The sequence below is a fragment of the Antrostomus carolinensis genome, unplaced genomic scaffold, assembly GCF_000700745.2.
Source record: "Antrostomus carolinensis isolate BGI_N321 unplaced genomic scaffold, ASM70074v2 scaffold36032, whole genome shotgun sequence".
Lineage (NCBI taxonomy): Eukaryota > Metazoa > Chordata > Aves > Caprimulgiformes > Caprimulgidae > Antrostomus > Antrostomus carolinensis.
Window position 1 is genome coordinate 1 of NW_010302291.1, and position 19,168 is coordinate 19,168.

The 19,168-nt window shown below is 36.2% G+C and overlaps 1 protein-coding gene across 1 annotated transcript; it reads right to left on the reverse strand.

Moving 5' to 3' along the window:
* Positions 1–11,117: 11,117 nt before the first annotated feature.
* Positions 11,118–17,730, reverse strand: MANSC4 (MANSC domain containing 4). Its single transcript, XM_010163756.2, has 3 exons — positions 17,502–17,730; positions 12,766–12,900; positions 11,118–11,803 (listed from the first exon to the last, which is right to left on the reverse strand). Exons 1-3 carry the CDS (start codon positions 17,728–17,730, stop codon positions 11,118–11,120), a joined length of 1,050 nt encoding a protein of 349 aa, XP_010162058.2.
* Between the last annotated feature and the right edge of the window lie 1,438 nt (positions 17,731–19,168).

The following is a 19,168-nucleotide window of genomic DNA, read 5'->3' on the forward strand; positions in this document are numbered from 1 at the left end:
TATATATATTTGCATTAGGAAGTGTAAAAAAAACCCTATCACTCTTTTGTGCCTCTTTAGTTACAGTTTTATCTCCTTGGACTTGTTTCCTGGTTTGTGGTTTGGTGGTTGTTCTTGGAAGTTTTGGTAAAGAGAAGCAGTTTAAATTATCAGTGCATTATCTAAGTGTATCTTCAGCCAGGCTGGTTAATACTTCCTGAAATTCTATCTTGTGTATGATAGAATGAATCTATCATTTTTGGTGAATTCATTGAAGAAATTTACATTCTTTATTTCTAACCTCATTCACTAAGTGGATAAGTGGGGATTCTAGAAAAATGTTGCACAATGCTACACATACATTCCAGTTTGTGCAGTGTTTACTAACTTTTTAAATATCCAGGGGACAAAAATAATTAACAACACTCTTGAGTGATGAAGACCTCATTTTTTAAGTTTCTTTCTTTTTCTTATTAGTTTTATTCATAACCCTTTAAACTGAAACTACAATACTTGTAGCATTTCACTATTCAGAGTTCATGGGTGGTTGCCTACCTAGGGTGCTTTTTCAAATGAAAATATAATTTCAGATTCACTTTTTCTCTTGCAATAAATCTGGTTGGAAAGGTATTTTAAGTTTCACTTAATACAGTCAGTTTGCAAAAATCTGATTTCTGTTCAGTTTCCTGTTTATGATGTATGTCTGGACTTGTATACAGTAGGATAACTTTTCATTTTGAGGCATGGCCACCAACATTGCAGCAATGGATACTGGCAGGGCTGAGGAATTAATTTTGAAATCTCCCCCTACTGTCAAATCCCTTCCTGCCTCCCTCCACCCCTGAAGTCAGGTTTTATTTTAAAATCCATTTTGACGCACCATTCTGCTGGGAAGGATTCCAAGAAATAAATACTTAACAGTTTATTTGGCCTCTTTTGAAATCTTGCTCCATGTTGCTCAAAGTCTTAATCTGTTAATCAGTGTGCATTTCCAAAATCTTGTAAGTTAATGTGTGGAGAGATCCTGAAGAGATAAATGTAATAACTTTAATTAGTTCTTTTTGTCTCTGCTATGGCTTAAAAGTGTTTTAAAAGTCTCACAGTGATCTTCTGTTTGAAATTCAAATGTGAGTTTGGTCTAGGGAGTGACCACAGGCGATACCCATATTCCCTTTCTCTTGAGAAACCCTATCCCTGTGAGAGAAGCTTTTGCTTTAAAATTCTTTTGGTGTTTAGGGAAAAAAAAAAAGTCTTGGGTAACCATTATGCAGATAAACAAGGGATCTGTAAAGCAGGATGATGTCATTAATTTTAAACTATGTAAATTTCCACATTGAATCGCAGTATTTTCCAAACATGCAAGGAATACTTTACTATACCCAGTTGTTCCACTGCTGTTGTAGCAATACCGGCTACAGTACATCCTTTTTTTGTTTCTCCTCTAGAAACTGAATGAGGTTCTTTTACTTCTGTTTTGTATTGTGCCCGGGTTTTAATGTCAGTCACATGAGCCTTTTAGCAGTGTTAATCACTGTTTCTGACTAAACATTTGAACTCAGAGATTTAAAAGACAAGAGATTCCATTTACCAGGTGCAGGATGCAGCATTTGTTGAAGTATTTTTAAATTCAGATAGATGGACCCAAGCACACAGGGTTGTAGGGGGGAAAATAATCTTGAATCCTAAAGGTTATTAAATATTATGGTTTGACAGCAGCAACCTTGTTGACTAGTGGACAGAATACTGTAAAATAAACAAAGAAAAAAAACAACACCACCCTCCTAGGGAAAAAGCAGCCAAAAACCCCCAACCCTCCTGTGATTGCCAGGTGTGTTTGGATTCTGCATATCGTAGCTCAAAAATTACTGAAGAGCCCTTTCTGACAAGGGACTTTAAAAAAAAAATCCATATGATGTAAATGCTTTATTATCATGTTTCTTTGAACTTACTCCCTGAGTTATATAAGTTTTATTTAGCCATGATTTCTACAGCATTTGTAAGAAAAACATGGTAACCAAAAATACATCAAAATTACTTCAAATAGTGATTCTTACATAGCTGAAATAATATAAGGATACTATGTATTGTTTGCATCAGTAAAGTACTAAATAATTATAAATACACAGTCTACAATATATAAAAATACAAATATATTTATGAAGCGCGTATATTTACAAAAGTACAATAAAAATTAAATATACAAAAATAGCAGGTTATAACATCTGAAATATCCCTTAAACAGTCTGTGAAGCTAAAGGAAAGCCTGCTGAATCAGACAAATACTCCAGTGCAACATTTATAAAGAACAGCTACATGAGCCAACTATTTACATGCACTGGGAACAACTCTGTTCAACTCTTGATTCTGTCTAATCTTGCAACATCAATTAGGTAAAAATTAGTACCTTATGGATAGAGATTCTTTTGAGGAGCAGTTCGTTTTGCAGGAAGAGGAAATGGATTAATTGGTGGTGCTTTTCCCTATGAGTCACAATTAAAACATTTCCCAAATGGTGAGGGATTGCTGTCTTTCATAGGTTGCTTAGTATGAGCTGCCTCACTTTGCATCTTATAGCCAATGTAAACGTGCCAAAATCACATGCTAGGGACGTAATAGCTAGATGGTTACTTCCAAAGCTTGAGCATTTAGGGTTATTTAAAATTATTACTTTATGTATAGTCCATAAGCTTTTCTTCCCATTTTGGCTTGTCTAGTTTTATCTGACAGATACAAAAAGAACTTGATAGGAGGGAGGAAAGAAACTCATTCAGAAGATGTACGGTGTACAGGCACCTTTTGAACTCTAATGCTTGAGTTACAAGCCTTGGACTTTAGAGGAGGGGAAATATCTTCCACAACAAAACTTTTAAGTTAATTGGTATGAGAGATAAATTTCTTCAGATTATTGTAGCTTTATTTCAGTTTTGAGTAGTTTTTAAGATGATATATATTTTCTTTCAGAAAACTGAGATGTGGGAGAGTGAGAAGACTGAGGAAGACATGGAAGAGTATATCTGGGAAAATAGCTGCTCTCAGAAAAATGCTTTGGATACACTACTTCGAATAAAAGCCTCAGAGAATGTCAGTGATGTAACTGAGGAAGAGCTTCTTGCATCTGAAGTGGTTAAAGATTACAGAAACTCTGTAATTGCACTTAAAAACGAAGGTGAAACAGAAAATAACATGTCTCGGTATAAGGAATCTGTGAAGAAACTATTGAATATACAAGCATTACCATGAGAGCAGACTTTGCAGGTACCTCTGATTATGACGGAAATATTAAACAACTGTGTTTGTATTTCTATACAATATGGATGTATAATTATTCAGAACCTTAACCTAAAGTATGAAACTTGATGATGAGTTAATTTCAATAGTAATCAGATTTTTCTTTACCACTGAATTTTATTGTAAACATAATTTTCCTGTCCATGAATCTTGTTCTTTGAATAAAGTATGTTTTAAGTCATACTGGTGACTCGAGCGTTACATTCTGTGCTTTCTTAACTTGGGAGATCCTGGTTCAGTCCTCTGTGTAATCACGTTCTGACTTCTCACATATGACACAACAGTGTCAAAAACAGTGAAATTACTTAGGCTCCAAGTTCTGTTAATTAAGAGTCTCTTTCTAAATGCTTTTCAAATGTCACTCAGATTTTTCTCTATCTTTACTCCCTGTCTGTAAAATAAAGATAATGTTTCCTAAGTAGTTTACCTTTTGGAGAGGTGTTGAAGAACAGAGCAGTGTGAGGCTCTTAGTTGTCAAGAGGGCTAACAAATACCCTAAGTAAAAATACCTCTCTAAATGATGGAATAAAATAAAGTAGAAAATGGGATAGCAGTGGGAAGGTGAACTAGCAGTTATTTACAGGATACCGAAGTTTATGGGAAAGGAAGAATGATGGACAGTCACTGGAAGGTGAGAGCTGGTGAGTAGTGAATAAGTAGTAGCTTAAATAGGAATGGACTGAGTCTTGGTACCCTGAGGCCTGCTGAGTTTTCTCTTGAATGTACCCAGGCTCTTCAAGGAAAAAAAAAAAAAGTTTGTAGCACCCAGCTTACTGCTGTGAAGCACAGGGAAAGAAATTATATGGAAGTTTATCTCACATTTGGTAATTTGTATTTAAAAGGAATTGATTTGAAACACTGGAATCACAGGTAACTTATTCCCTTAAGGAAAAAAAAAATCCCTTAAAAATATCATCTTGAAAGGACATAACTAGCTCTCTTCTTGCTTTTATTGTACCTTCCTGGCTTACTAAGATTTCAACTTAGATAGAAAACCTTATTTTTCTAGAAGGGGCAGAGGGAGTTTTTATTCATCAGACTTAAGGATTCTGCATACCTATAAAAGAACCTAGCATGTGGCCCTGCCAGCAGCTTGCTGAGAGGAAACGAATAAAGACATTGAAAACTGAAGGGAAGTTATTTCTGCAGTTTTCTGTGTGGCTCTACTCACTCGCTGATAGGATTTTTCATTGTTTGTTTTCTGTTTACCTACAGCCAAAGAGTTTACGTATTCCCATTTTGAAAACATCATCAGTTTTGGAAGGATTGTTCTTAGAGATTGTTTTTACATCGCAGTAGACTGAGTTTAATGCAGCTTTTTACTCCCTATGCAAGTTTAGCAGCACTGTAGCTAAGATTGAAAATGCTTGTCCTGTAATCCCAATTTTGCACTTGTTTTTTTTTTACTGATCCTTCCTCTTAGATTTGTGTTAATGTCAAGTTTTAGCAGAAGCTTAATATGAGGAAAGTTTTGACTCACCAGGTTGTTCCTTTATTCAGGTATAATGAGAGTAATGTTTAAAATTCACATTTGAAATAGTACATTTGTGTAATTCCTGATCTATTTTGAACAGCCATGAAACCAAAATTACTGCGTAAATAACTGCAGTTTGACTCGGAGAATGATATGGATGGTGGAGTTGTGTGTGGCTTTATTCCAAAGGCAGTTTGGTTCTAGTATGTACACAAGTGAAATTTGTTTCCTGAATTAGCTCCATCAGTGCTTGCATAAGGACTGGCATACTAGCAAGCATACTTTTTAGAGTGGCATGTCTTGTACCAGACTGTTGTGAGTAATGCCCTTAAATGTTGTAAGAAACTCAAAACTCTATAAGCTTGCTTGTCTACATAAAGTCATTATGTACTTAGGACCTGATAAAATCCTTTGTGCAACAGGGGACAATTCAGTTTTCCTTTGCTTTTCATAGACTGTAAATGGACCTAAGCAGAACTCTGTTTAAAAATTTTAGTTAAAATAACAATTTGACTTTACTAATAATGGCTAGTAGAAGGAACAGCATAGCAAGGGAAATTGATTTTTCATTTGATTGTATTAGAATTTCATTAGCTTCACAGCTAATTCATGGAAAACCTAAAATGCCCAGGCTTCTAGAGTTCCCTCTGAAGTGTTCAAGCCTAGCTTATATACATTCTATAAATGTTTCAAGAAGTACAGGCAGGATAAAAGGTGTCTGTCTCCTGAGCGTCAGGACACTCAAATGTCTCTGTCAAGAATAGATTATACCTACTGGCCTAGAACAATGTTGGGATTAGTTCAGTGTGTTCCCTAACCACATCCAACGCTTGCCATCAGAAATTTATTGTCAAAGGTACCAGTTTTCCCTGGCTACAGACCCTATGGCTCTAGAACACTTGACAGCTGGCCTTAGAAATCTGCAAGATTGACCTTCAGCCTTGGTTTCCAATGTTGTCTTCACTTCCTCACCTTGCTAAGAAACATGCAAGCAAAATTAAGAACCTTTATAATCCTGTAAGTGCCCAATCAAGGTACTAGAATCAAAGCCAATATAAAATTCAGAGTTACACTTGTGATTTTTACTAATGGTTTGTATGTTACAGTACAGAACTTGTGTAGTGCAGTGGACTGGGTTGTATTTTGAGCTCTTTGTCATCTTGCATGTCTCTGTTTTTCTGCTTCTCCCTCTAAACTGTTAGAGTGTGGCAGTATTTCTCTGTGATTATGTGGCACACCTAGAACTCTGGGATCTTAACTCCAGTGGGATTCTTCCCAACCTTGATGATGTATAATATAGCATATGATTTTATGAACTAATCTATACATCTTTATTTTCCTGTATAATACCTTTGCAGACTATCTCATTGGAAATCTGCACTGAAGTTTAAAAACTGTGAAGAGTTAAAGAGCAATAGACTTACAGATTAAGCAACTCTACAGCACAGTAGTAAGTACATCTGTAGCAGTGGTCACTTTTTAATGTATCATGTACATTGTAATGTACCCTAAGGTGTGTATGCATCTATACATACCTGTATGTATGTACATTTTTGTTATGTGGAAGTGCTCATGTTACTTTTAAATCAAAACATAGATAGGTAACACTTTAATCAAGAAGCAGACTAGGCCCCCTGCTGCATAAATTCAAAAGGAAAGAGAAGCAAAAAACCAATACATAATATCTAGAGGCACTGGCTGTCTTCATAGGTAATTCTTCTGTTGGTATTTACTGGCCTAGAAGAACATGGAGCTAGTTCATGACAGCCCTGACCTCAGGCAACCCTCTCCATCACAAATTGAAACTTGAGCAGGAAGGCTACTATAGGTGCTTCTTTGTGGTCACTGTTCTACTCTGAGTAGCAGATGTCTCCTTTCAAATCCAAACGCTTGCCCCCACAAACTGGAAAAGTAAGTTCCTTACAGCAAGGAAAAATAAGCTGTCTCCAGTAGAAAAAAAGCCTCTCATGAATTCAGTTCTTAGCCATCCAGAATAGTCGTGATGCATAGTTTTGCTGGTGCTGTTGAGTAGACTAATATTTCTTCTATCTCCCTTATAAACATTTCAAAGAAAAGTTGAGATATAGTTGTCAAACTGGGAAAGAACTTGTTTTGTTTTGTCTGTATTCTGGATAAATTTTTGCATCTAGAAACTACTGTAATCACTGGCATAAGATGTCTAGTAAACAGCGTGCTAAGAGTTGTGAAGTGAAACATTCAGATTGTCACTGAATAGTTTCTCTATGTTCTGTCACACTTTTGCCATTTAAAGAAGGGCTGCTGGACACTAAACATAATCTCTTTCTCAGATTAGACAAGAAGGCCTGCTGTGCAGAGACATAATTCAGTCTTCGGCAAGGAGAGTAGATGTTGCAACTCCTTGTCGCTTCACCAAGCCCTAAGGCCTGAATGTGATTGGCTGTGTGTGAAGAGTTGGTAAACCCCTACAAATAATCTCATGGTTTTCAGGGAACTAATTTATACTCCTGACTGGAGCTGACACTTCTGGTCCTGTTTTCATGGGTAGCATTGCTACAAACACAAGTAGAGATAAAGGGACAATTGCCTAAAAAGGCACGTGTTGTCTGGACAAACCATCCTTCTACCTGTTTCTTGTCTTCTCTCATTCTTAAAAAGTATGTTTTTATTTTCTTGTGGCTCTCCTAGTCTGTAATAAAATAGTCTTGCTACTGTGCTTTATGTAACCCTTTTCCTGCCTGTTTTTTCCTCTGTATACCAACAAACAAGAAGACTCTCAAGAATATGGTCTTATATGTTCTATTCATTCCATCCTGCCCCAGAAGTGTTTGTGCATAGGATAGATAAAAATTTTCCACTTCTGTCTCATTTTGGTTTTCTGGTGAGTACTGAGGTCCTAGTTCCAGTACATGATTCTACAGAACATAATATTGAGGGTAAGTATCAAAGGAACATTAAGGTGCTTTTAAGTGCACTAATACAGTCACTAATGTGGAGATGGAGATACCATGGATACCAGGGATGGCTGTGAGTTGCTGCAGATCACACAACGGATCAATAGTCAGGTAGAAGTTACTTTTCTGAGAGGAAAAGGAAGTAAAAACCCCACCAGTTTTAAAGCAAAGTTAATTACCTATAACTTATTTCTGTTAAAACTAATGCCTTCTTGCAGAGATTTGTGTTTCTGGCATGTTGGAGCATATCCTGTCTAGTGAAAGAATTTCTTTGCTAGGCTTTGCATTTGTAGGTACACAACATCCCTGGTGTAAGAATAGCAAGTTTTCACTTCTTCAGTTGTTGATTTCCCTTTTTTTTTAAAAAAAAATAAAAAAATTCTAATAGTAGTAGTTATAGTAGTAATTTTCTTCTTAGCCAGAATAGCACTGTGTTTGGATTTAGCATGGGTTCTGGTATGAAAAGAATGTTGATAATATACTGGTGTTTTTAATTGTTGATAAGAAATCAAGGGCTTTTCAACTATTTATTCATGTGGTAGTGAGTAGACAAGCAGGAAGGTAACTAGCTGGTGTTTATATCTGCTATGAGATATCTTTACGTTTTAGATGTAATTTGGTTTTAAAATATGTTTTCCTTGATTACATAGTTTTTAAAATTATGCAGAGAAAAATATAATTTTAAAAGCCCTTTCATTGAAAATTGATGTGACAATACTGGCTAAAGTGTTTTTGTGGGAGAATCCTATGACAAACATAGAATCATAGAATCTCCTGGTTGGAAAAGACCTCTGAGATCATCAAGTCCAACTGTACCTGTCTACTACTAAACCATATCTGAGCATCCCATCTTTTAAACACCTCCAGGGATGGTGACTCATTCACCTCCCTGGGCAGCCCATTCCAGTGCCTGAGAACCCTTTCAGTGAAGAAGTACTTCCTGACTTCTTGTCTGTACTGAGTGAGATGAAAAGTAACAGGACTTGGAGTATATGGGTAATCTATTTATTTAATATATTTGATCAGGTTGTCACCATGTGTGAAGCATCTGACTGTTTTCTGTGATAGACATCAAAACATGAACTTTGCAAACTTATATTTTCTGATTAAGACTTTGTAATGGAAATCAGTTATGCCTGCTTGTGTCTTTAACAGAATTCCTTCAGAATTTAGTTGGTATAGCACTGTACAAAGAGAATCCTGGACCACTTGGTCTGCAGCTCCTGGTCTGAAAAAGATCATAGTGATGGTCTCAGTGTACATCACCATTTCCAGTGCAAGTTGTGGCAAAAGGGTATAAAGCACATCACAGTAATCTACAGGTTGAGAAACTGAGTTCCTCCTCTGACATATATGTGCCTTTTTTCCTAATGAAATGAGTCAGACCTGAAACTTTCCCATTTTGGGGTCAGATCCATGAAGGTTACCCTAAGATGATGAGCATATGAGAAATACGTTCTTTATTTACACTATCGCCATGTTCATCCTTTGATACAATATATAATATCTTGGTTCCTCATTCCTGGTTACTTTCCTTTTGGTGTTAAAAATCTGGAAAAGAGTAGCTGTCAACTTCCTCTAATTCAGAAGGGTCTCATCATTCTTAGTTGAAATTTTTAGTGATTGTTAAACTATGTGCTAGATTCAGCCATGTGATAAATAAAAAGACTGCAATTTGCTGATAAAAAGTTTGCTTGTTGAAATTTAAAGTACATCATTCAGTGGGTACATCTCTAGAGTTTGTATCACTTTATATATAAGCATAGAACTGCCCTACTGAACAAATTGTACCTAATTCTAACTTTTCTAGCTAACGTAGAAGGAATTGCTTTTGTGCTATTTCAACTGATTCAAAAAACTCCACTACTTTAAAATGTTCCTCTTGTTCTGTGTCAGGCTGTCTTCTATTACATAAAAATTAGCATACGAGGTCAATCAAGTACTATAAACAAGTATGTGTTGTTTTGTTTTTTTAAACTTCCATTTCCTAAGCTACAGTGCTGATCAGGGTGGGCTAAAATATAATTTTAGGTAGGTCTTTTCCTCTGAAACCAACCTGCTCAACTGTAATTAGGTATTCATATGGCCTTACAATCACATCACTGCAGTCTTTGAACATTGCATGCATCTTACCAGTTTAAAAATAATTTTCTGCCATATAGACATGTGACAATCAGTTTTATTTTTTATTCTTTCCTTTTATAACATTTACACTTGTCTGGGAAATAGAAAATTCTTACAGCAAGTGAAGAAAGTGAGAAACTGAGATGTCAACAAGTTTAGAAGAGGAAGAACAATCCTGGTTACTGTTGAAAATGTTTGCTTTGCTAAGCAAACTTCCTGAGTAAGGTAAGGCAAGGAAATACCTTGCTACCTTGTTGATCTAGTTGCTTGATTTATATTCAGGAAGAGCACTTTTATGAATAGAGTATACAGGATAAGGAAACAAAAAAAAGGGTTTTTATTATAAAGCTAACTTATAGAGCTCTCAAAACATTTTGTGTATTTCTGTGCAACAGACATTAAATGCCTGTCCCTCTTTTAAAAGGCTAATTATGTAAATGATAAATATGAGTAGGGAAGAAAAAGCAAGTGAAAGTGGACAACACAGATCAATGCTAATTGTGAAGCACAAACAAATTTTAGCTGTGTTTGTGTTTTTCCTTAGCCAATAACAGGAGGGATTTGTCAATACATTGCAGAGCACTTAACTTTCCAAAAGCAGTAAAGCAGTTGTCTGAAGGTGCTTCTCGGAGGGCTTGAAAAACGTTTTAAGTGATTGTTATTAGAAGAGTGAAGTGAGAAGTGGGGGGAAGTAAAGCATGAAGATTGAATGATCAAATGTTTGGGTATGAGTTAGTGGAATTCAGTAGTTTTGGGGTTTTCGGTTGTTTTTGTGTTTTTATTTGAAGAAGTAGGGTGATGGCTAAATTGTTTTCTCTCAATGTTAGAGCTAAATGGGGGAAAAAGGTCAGTTCAGAACTTGGAGAAAAATGGACAGGTTTTATAGAAACAACTATATCCGGGACAATTATAGGATGATTAGAGTTAAATGATTTTATTATACTGTGAAGCTTCAGTCAGTTTTACTGATTGCACTTAATTTTCTCAGGTTAGTTCAAAATCAGGGAAAAGGATACATACAGCTGAATCTGTCCCCTTTAAGTTAGGGAAAGTGTATACTGCTTGTAAGGCATTAATCTTGATCAGATTGTGAATCAAAATATGCTCGACCACCACTGAGCATGCAGTGGGAGCTATGAGAGTGTACTTAGCCAGAGACAGGGAAATTGTGTTTCGTCTGTCGAGAATTAAATTACAAATGAAAGATTCTGAAACCATCAGTGAAAAAATTCTCTCTGGTTCTGTAAAAGAAATAAGCTGGTATATCTGATTCATTTTTAAAAAGCTATTTGTTCCAAAACAAGGGTGATGACAGTATTTCACAAAATACCTTTGACAGTAGTATATTTTATGAACTGTCTTGATGTTGTTCTTCTCCTTATGGGCCTATACTGACCTCTCCTCTTTTTGCAACGACCTGCTGTGAAAGCAACAGTACAACAGCAAAGGAAGATGAGAGAGGAGCAAAGAATAACAGGAATCAACCAGATACCCAAAGCTGCAGCTTCCCAAGCAGGTGTCTCATTATCTGAAGTATAATTCCGGCCACTGTAGCCTTTGGTTTCATTTAAGTGCTGCTTACTGCTGTTTAGATGAGGAGGAGTGGGCACGTGGGATAATACCTCGTCAGACTTGGAAAGCAGAGTCGAGTGTACAGTCTTCTTGAGTGAGCTGGTGATTGACCTTGTGCTTTCTGAAGTTGTGCTTGTTCTCTTAGCAAAATGATCATCCGGTGGAAAAATTCCTGCCCTGGAATAAGTAGGAACTTCAGTTTTTTGGACAGTCAGGCTTGTACTGGAGGTGTAAGTGTTTGTGGTTAGGCCATGGCTAGTGGTAGAAGATGGAGCTTGGAGCAGAAGAGAACTTGATGTGGCATTACGATGCTGGCATCTTTCCCACTCGGTGGCCTTTGTGCTGTTTTGCCTTTCATACTTATTCATTGAGGAGTGAGTATTTGGCTCTTTGGTTGTCAGTTTTTCAAAAATAAGAAGATCTGGATCAATCCCTATTAAATCATAAACAATGTTAGTTTATGTGCTCACCTACAAAAGGACCACATGGAGACAAAGGCAGGTCAGGGAGCCCAAATAATACCCAACTAGACCTTCTGGACTGGGACCATCACTGCCTAGGGTCATGGGACACCTTATGAACTGCAAGGGAAGTGCCTTTTGGGATTGCACAGGATTTACTATGGGATGCTTAGGGAAGGAACCAAAGGTGAGGGATCTAGGCTACTGGGGTGTAGGAGAGTCCCAGAAAGCTCTGTGTGTGTGTGACAGTCTGCACCAGCAACTGGAGTGGGGCTGCGCCCTCAGGGGCTCCTATGTCCAGGTGCCAGCAACTGAGGAGGGGGGGCCCAGGGGCAGCTGCTGGGCAGACTGAGCATGAGCCCAGCTGCTGAGGGGATCTGTGTTGTACATATCTGTATACATACATTTCCACTAGCAGATCGCCATCCTGTGCAGCCAGTGAAAGCAGGATGAGGCTCTTGGTGCTGCCTGTGTTTGTGTGTCTGCTTTATGTATTTTTGTGTGTTACCTGTGTGGCTGGCTGTTTAAATGTACACTCGTGGTATGTACATGTGCTTTTTTGTGTGTGTGCCTACAGGAATACATTTTCAGCCTTGCTACTGGTTGTATCTGGGGACATAGAGCAGCAGGCAGCCTTGCCTCTCAGTCTCTCAGTCCTGGTATGGTATTTTCCCCCAGGTATAGTATTCTTTGAGTACTCAGAGCATGAATCTTAAGCAGGTTGTATCTTCAAGGTTCTTTCTCAAATACTGAATGGAAGAAAGGGGGGAAGTATTCTTAGAAATGGGTGCATTAATAAAAAAGGAAAAAGTCTTACGATTTTTTAGCATTGCATGTTACTTCAGATCTTTTAGCACAGCAACTGACCTAGTATAATTTTAACATTTCTTACAGTTGCTATGTTTTAGCCTTTATAAATGAAATGCTTAGTTACCTGTTGTGATGTTGTACAAAATGGCATTGATTCTAGCCTTTAGTATGCAACTTTCCAACGCTGGGCAAGACATGTGCAGGCAGTTCATATTCTCATGAATAGCTACATGGTAGAACACTGCTAGATTGCAGGAAACTATAATGCAAAAAGAATAAAGTTGAGCTTATCAGCATAATAAACATTGCATTTTGCCTGTTATTACATTATTTAACATCAGAAGATGATTAATACTGGGCAGCTCCATAGTACTTTAAATCTGTGTTTCTCTCATTATCGTGCAAACTAATTAAGCACCTAGTCAATAAGGTTGACCTGCTTATAACTATATTCTTATTTTAAGAAGGAGTAGAATAGCTATCTGAATTCTAAATGTGCCTCTGATAAAATAAAATCATATGCTTTAGCTTGTAGTCCTCTTACCAGCTGCCTCCCTTCACGTCACAGTTGCAGTGAGTGGACCATTTCTAAAAGTAAGGTTATCAAGGGAGAAAACTTTGAGGTGTTTGCTGTTGTGTAACATACCTGTCTACCTAAAACTGGACTACAGCCATTCATTCCACCTATTAAAAACATCCTGAACTACAATAAGTAAGTGACATCCTGCCCAGCTGCCAGTTCCCAATCGTTTTCCTTGTTTGCCTTTTGGCTATTGTATTTCTGTGAATAGAGTAGTTTAGACAATTCTTTATTTATGTTTGGAGGTTCTGTTCTATGTTCCCACATTGGAGATCAGGGCAAAAGTAATAATGAAAAAAATGACTGAACAACTTGTCACTGATACCAAATTTTCAAAAATATATATAGATGCCCAAATCCTAGTGGTTTAAGATATAGACTGAAAATGTATGCTAAAATACTTACGGTTAGAGTCACACTAGATAAAAAGCAGGAAAGATTCTTCTTTCAGAGTCTCACAGGATGTCATAATATCAAGTAAAAAGTTAATTTTATTTTATATCAGTTTGCTTGGAGCAGGATTAATGTTTTGTTTCAGTTGTATGAAGTTTTGGGGGGTTTATTTATATTATTTTACCTGCCTTGAATGTAACCTCAATACCTGAATTAATAACCTGAATGGCTACCTGCAATTAAAACAAGTATTGGCAGGGCAGTGGACACATTCAATAGCAGAAAATACTGTAAATTATTAAAACAGCTAAGGAAAGCTTTTCTGATCCTGATTCTGATACTCAAGCTTTGCACTTCAAATTGTAACATACCTCCTGATTCTAAATTGAACAATTTGTGTATGAAATGTGCTTTTAGGACAAGATCTGTATTTGATAATGTAACTGTCTAGAACATGTGAATTAATAGGGTTGAAGTGTTGCTTCAGGCAAACAATTCTAAAATAATTCTGTGATTTTTTTTTTTTTTAATATTGGAAAAACATTGTAGTTACAGTATATTTGTGTAACACCCTTATGAAAAAGCTTTATTTTACACAAATTTTTAGGAAACTACCTAGCTTTATAAATGTGCTCTATCGACTTAGATATTTATTCCAAATATTTTTCTTACATTTGTAAGTACTGAAAATAATTTGTAATACTTCTGCAATGAACAACAGAAAAAGTCATGCAACTCTTTCCATTTTATGTGCAACTAAAACAAAAATAAGATCCCCAACCTAGCTGCAAATGAGAAAAGGAAGAAAATACACTAAATCTGTGCTTACTATCTTTTCTGTATTATTTGTATTTTTTCATCTAGTAGCCTCAATTCTGCATCATAGATTTAACACAGTAAACACACACCTTGATTTTTTTTTCCATCATAATGACCTTATCTGCCCTAAAAGAGAAGCATTCTTCTAAAAAAAATTGTATACGATTAATAAAATAAAAATTTGCAATGAAAATGCACTCTGCCTGTCTGAACAATACAAATTCAGCAGCTCTACAGAAGAAAGAAATCATGTCAGAAGTGCTGTTACGTAATTTATATTGTCTTGGTTTTTTTACCTACTTACATATAAAGATCAAGGTTGTCTGCCTAGCTGAAAGGAAAACAGTGATATTTACAAGTAAAACTGGGATCCCAAACTAATGATAGCAAGGTAAAGATATGATTTGTCATCAAAGCTAGATCAAATATGATAACCAGCAATTTTCTTTCACTGATACAATTTCCATGCCCTATATCTACCTCTAGTTAGGCTTCATCAGTTTCCAGTTCGATGTCCTAGGAACCTGAGCTTAGAGTAGATATTTATGGAAGTAAGACTGGTACAAAGAAGGTTATGATTATCAAAACAATAGGAGAACATAACTTGCAGAAGACAGAATGATAATCTTACAGGGATTATAGAAAACTCTGGCTTTATTATATACCAATTGGTTTGCATTTTTCTTTAAAAGATTAGAAACATTTTGTGGTGTTAGAGAAGCATATTCAGCCAGTACATAACTATTTTGATATATTTCATGAGGATTACAGGCATTTCTACAGGTAATATTTAAAAAAATTTTGCTTCTACAGATAAAGGAATTTAAAATCCAGTGAGTATTTTTAAGGAAATAATTCTGAATACAGAAATATTTCTAGGCATCAGTAAACATTTTGCTTCATTTTTAGCACAAGTTAACAGTTTAAAAGACAAAGCCCTTCAAATATTTCTGTGAAATACCTGTGTAGTACTTGCTTTTCTGTGATATCATTTGTTCAAGGATACTTAAACACCGCGAACACTATCAGTGTGGTATTATTGAAGTAATTGTTTGAAAAAAAATCACCATTTTCGTATATTTGTTCACATTAGTTATTTTTCTTCCAAAAGAAAACTGTTCTTCACTTGCCTTACATGTAGCAGTATGTACCCTCGCCTTCAGACTCAGGTATCCAATGTTCTTCTGAATTTTGTCAAAGAATGGATGTTTTGTGCTAATAATATATTTTATGTTTGTTTTTCAGTGTGATGCATGAATACTATGTGGGTTTCTGACATAGAGACTGTCTTATTTAAGAATATAGAGAACACCTGAAAATATGTGTATTTGTTTGAAGAGAGGAGTGAAATCTTGAAACCTTTCCAGTCTTACAACTTTGTGCAAAATTCTGTTGTCATCAGAAACATTTTTTTTTTAGACAAACATAATTATAAATGTTTTTCATTTTAATTATTACTTTGCAAACTTTATGAAAATATCATTAAATAGTAGGAAAAAAATCTCATCTGAAGAACTTGGCTTCTGTGGATATATTCTCTTTAGGCTCTGTGATGGATTTTATTGCATAAAATCAGGTAAGAAAAATGTCACTAACCTATTTTTTTTGTAAGGAAGGATAGTTCTTTGGTCAGGAAGAATACTTTAGAAGCATGCTATAAGATATTTTATTTCTTATTTTTAAATTATTTCAAAATTTGTTGTTTTGTTGGTTTTATTATTTTGTAAGACTAGCTTTCAGTAACTGTGCTATTACTGAGAATCTATCAAAGAAAATTCTCTTAGCAAACTCCTTATCAGCATTTCTTGAAATCTTAATTAGGACATTTACTGGCAATAGCATTTGTAGTAGTGACTACGCCTGTCTCTCTGGGATTATAAGGAAACCACATGCTAATTTAAAGTGTTATCTTTGAAATGCCATCTAATGTCTCTGTATTTTAGTTAAGATTGTAATAAAATTGTGCTTGACTATGTAACATTATAAAAATAAGATTCCAAGTTACCATTACTTCTGCCTGTAAGATATCCAGTCCCATGTTTATGAGAAAAAGTTTGTTGCCCAGACAGGAAGAACATTGCTGAAATAATAGATACTTGTTCTTTCCTCGCAATATTTAACACAGAAGTTGACTCCTTCCAGAAACGCTGCTGGCAGTTACATTAGTTATCTCAGTGTCAGGTTGTCAAGGTCATATTATTGCTTATAATTCAAAATTTAATCAAAACGTATATTGACTGGTTTTAGTAACTGGTAGCTCACTTTCATTCTCCATATCCAAAAACCTTTCAAGTCTTGTGAGTTTTGCAGTCAGATTTAGGCACTACAGACACACACTTCACATATACTCCTAAAATACACTCCTTTAGTGCACCAATGCAGTGTGATACAGAGAAAGTGTAGTCTGGGGCTTAAGACAGGCAATTACATTTTCTTATTTTTATTCTGAGTCTGAGTGTATAAGACTAGGGGAACAGGGTTGCCAGCTGAATAACTGCTGTTATTGATTACTATTTTCTTTTTATTGCTCATATTAACATTATACCTGAGTTGCACCAGAAACACAGAACAAAAGATTGCTCTCTCCAAGAAAATAAATATTCTTGTATCTCAGAGAAGGCTAAATTGTGTGTTCCCTCCCCTTTCCCCTTCACCATGTCTTAGTGTAGTATCTTACTGCATGAAGAAGTCCTGTTGGAATCAGTGTCACTGATTTTCCTCTGCAGGAGTAGATGGTGAAGAGTTATTGTTTTAATGTTAGCATTGCCCACAAGCTTTGTAACAGAGATCTAGAATTTGAAAGCGGCCCTAAGATTTTCATGTATTTCTAGTGTGGTCTTCTAGAAAAAATTCAGATTATCAAGATCTTTTCTATAGGACTGAAGATGGAGGAAACAATTACAATGTGCCTCTGCTTTCCTGCCTCAAAAATACATATATCTCAGTTTTTTGCATTATTTCTTCTTCAAATAAAGGAATGTTTATAAACAAATTACCCAAAATGTTTTTCCTTATACATCATGATGCAAATTTTAATATATGCCACAATCTTGATAATAAACACTCACCATTCCTCAGAAGGCAGCAGGTTCTGCTGCACTGTTGGGGTGAGACTTCTGCATAAATCTTCAGCACCTGGGCTCCCCTCTTCTGCGATTCCCGCAGGTCAATCAGAAGACCTGGGAAGCGTCGGATCCAGCAGTTTTTATAAAAGGTAGTGGGTGAGCAGAGAGAGTCTGATTCCACAGCCAAACCGAGGACCAGCATCACTTCTGCAACTGCCACCAGCAGAACCATCTCTTCAATGTCTTAGTCGGCGCGTTTTCTCCTCCACGGGTGCACTAAAGTTTGGACCAGCATTTTAAGAGACAATCTCTTGAGTGGTGAGGGTACTGCCAATTCTGCCAGGGACATGAGCCAGGGGATGCTTTTTCCAAACAATTCCCATGATGCTGTTTGGGCAGCTGCTGGAAGGAAGCAGCCATTTTATGAGCTACGTATGATTATAATAGCTATTATTGTTGTTCTCTAACTTAATTATTTGGAAGCAGTTTTTGAGAGACAACAGACACGTGTTGCTTTGCTCTGGAAACAGAACTTGTTTCTATGGTCCTGAGTTTGTGTTTCCTGTCCTCCTAAGACCAAACTAGGCAGACAGCCTTAATATGTGATGAATAACAGTAAGCTCAGCATATTGTTTCACCTCAGCTCTGAAAGTATGCAGTATGGTCACTTGAGAGCAGGTGGTTCTGCCACTTTGTTCAGGCACACTACTACACTCAAGACAGAAGAAACAGCTCAGCTTAGTTTCTTAATGCTTTTTGAATTATCTGGTGGATGCAAATATAGCTTTCTTCTTTACTAACAAACTGAATTATCGAATTCTTTCTGCTAGCCGGGGGTGGCAATTCATTCTTCTATTTGCAGAGATCTAGGAACAGATTCATATGACTGGAGAAGACTGTAACCTACTATCATCTTCGGACCAAACAGGTAATCAAAGTCTTGCCACTAATAAGTTTAAGAATATTAAGCAGTCTGTATGGGTTTCTCTGGTTATGTTTAATATTGGAAAAGGCCTGTGAGAGTGAAAGAAAGAAAATATAGTTGGCATATAGAGAGGTAATATTTCAAGCACCTGCACCTGATCTGAAACCTGAAACTCCCAAGTGTTTTGTTTCTTAAAAGGACCCGGTCTGCTCCCTGATTCCCATTTCTGTATACAAGATTGCCACTTCTGTATGCCTTTCATACATGAGTTCATTTAAATTCAATGGACTATATAGGGAGGTTGAGAGAATTAGGTAGAAATACAGTTGTCAGCAATAAAAATTGTGTGTAGAATGTATAAAAATATATTTTAGACTGCATTTTTTTCCTTCAAAATTAGAATCAAGGCATTTCCCCAGTCCCACATGAAGAATAGATCAGTGACATGAGGGGGAGAGTAGCCTCAAACTCCTTTTAATTCTTTAGTTATTATAGCTAGTGTTTATTTTGCAAAACAAGGCCCCCAGTTTGGAAGTGAGCCAACATGTATACAGTTTTGTTCTTTACAGAGCTTCTTAAAAGATAATATGGCTCAGAGCTGGTTATTTCCTGTTGATCCAAAAGCAAGACCAAGCCATTTATTTATTCAGTGGAACTACTGGCAGTAATTAGGAGCATTCCAAATAAACGTCTGTTTTTATGCAGATTGTTTATCTGTTGTGGGGAATACATTAATTAAATTATA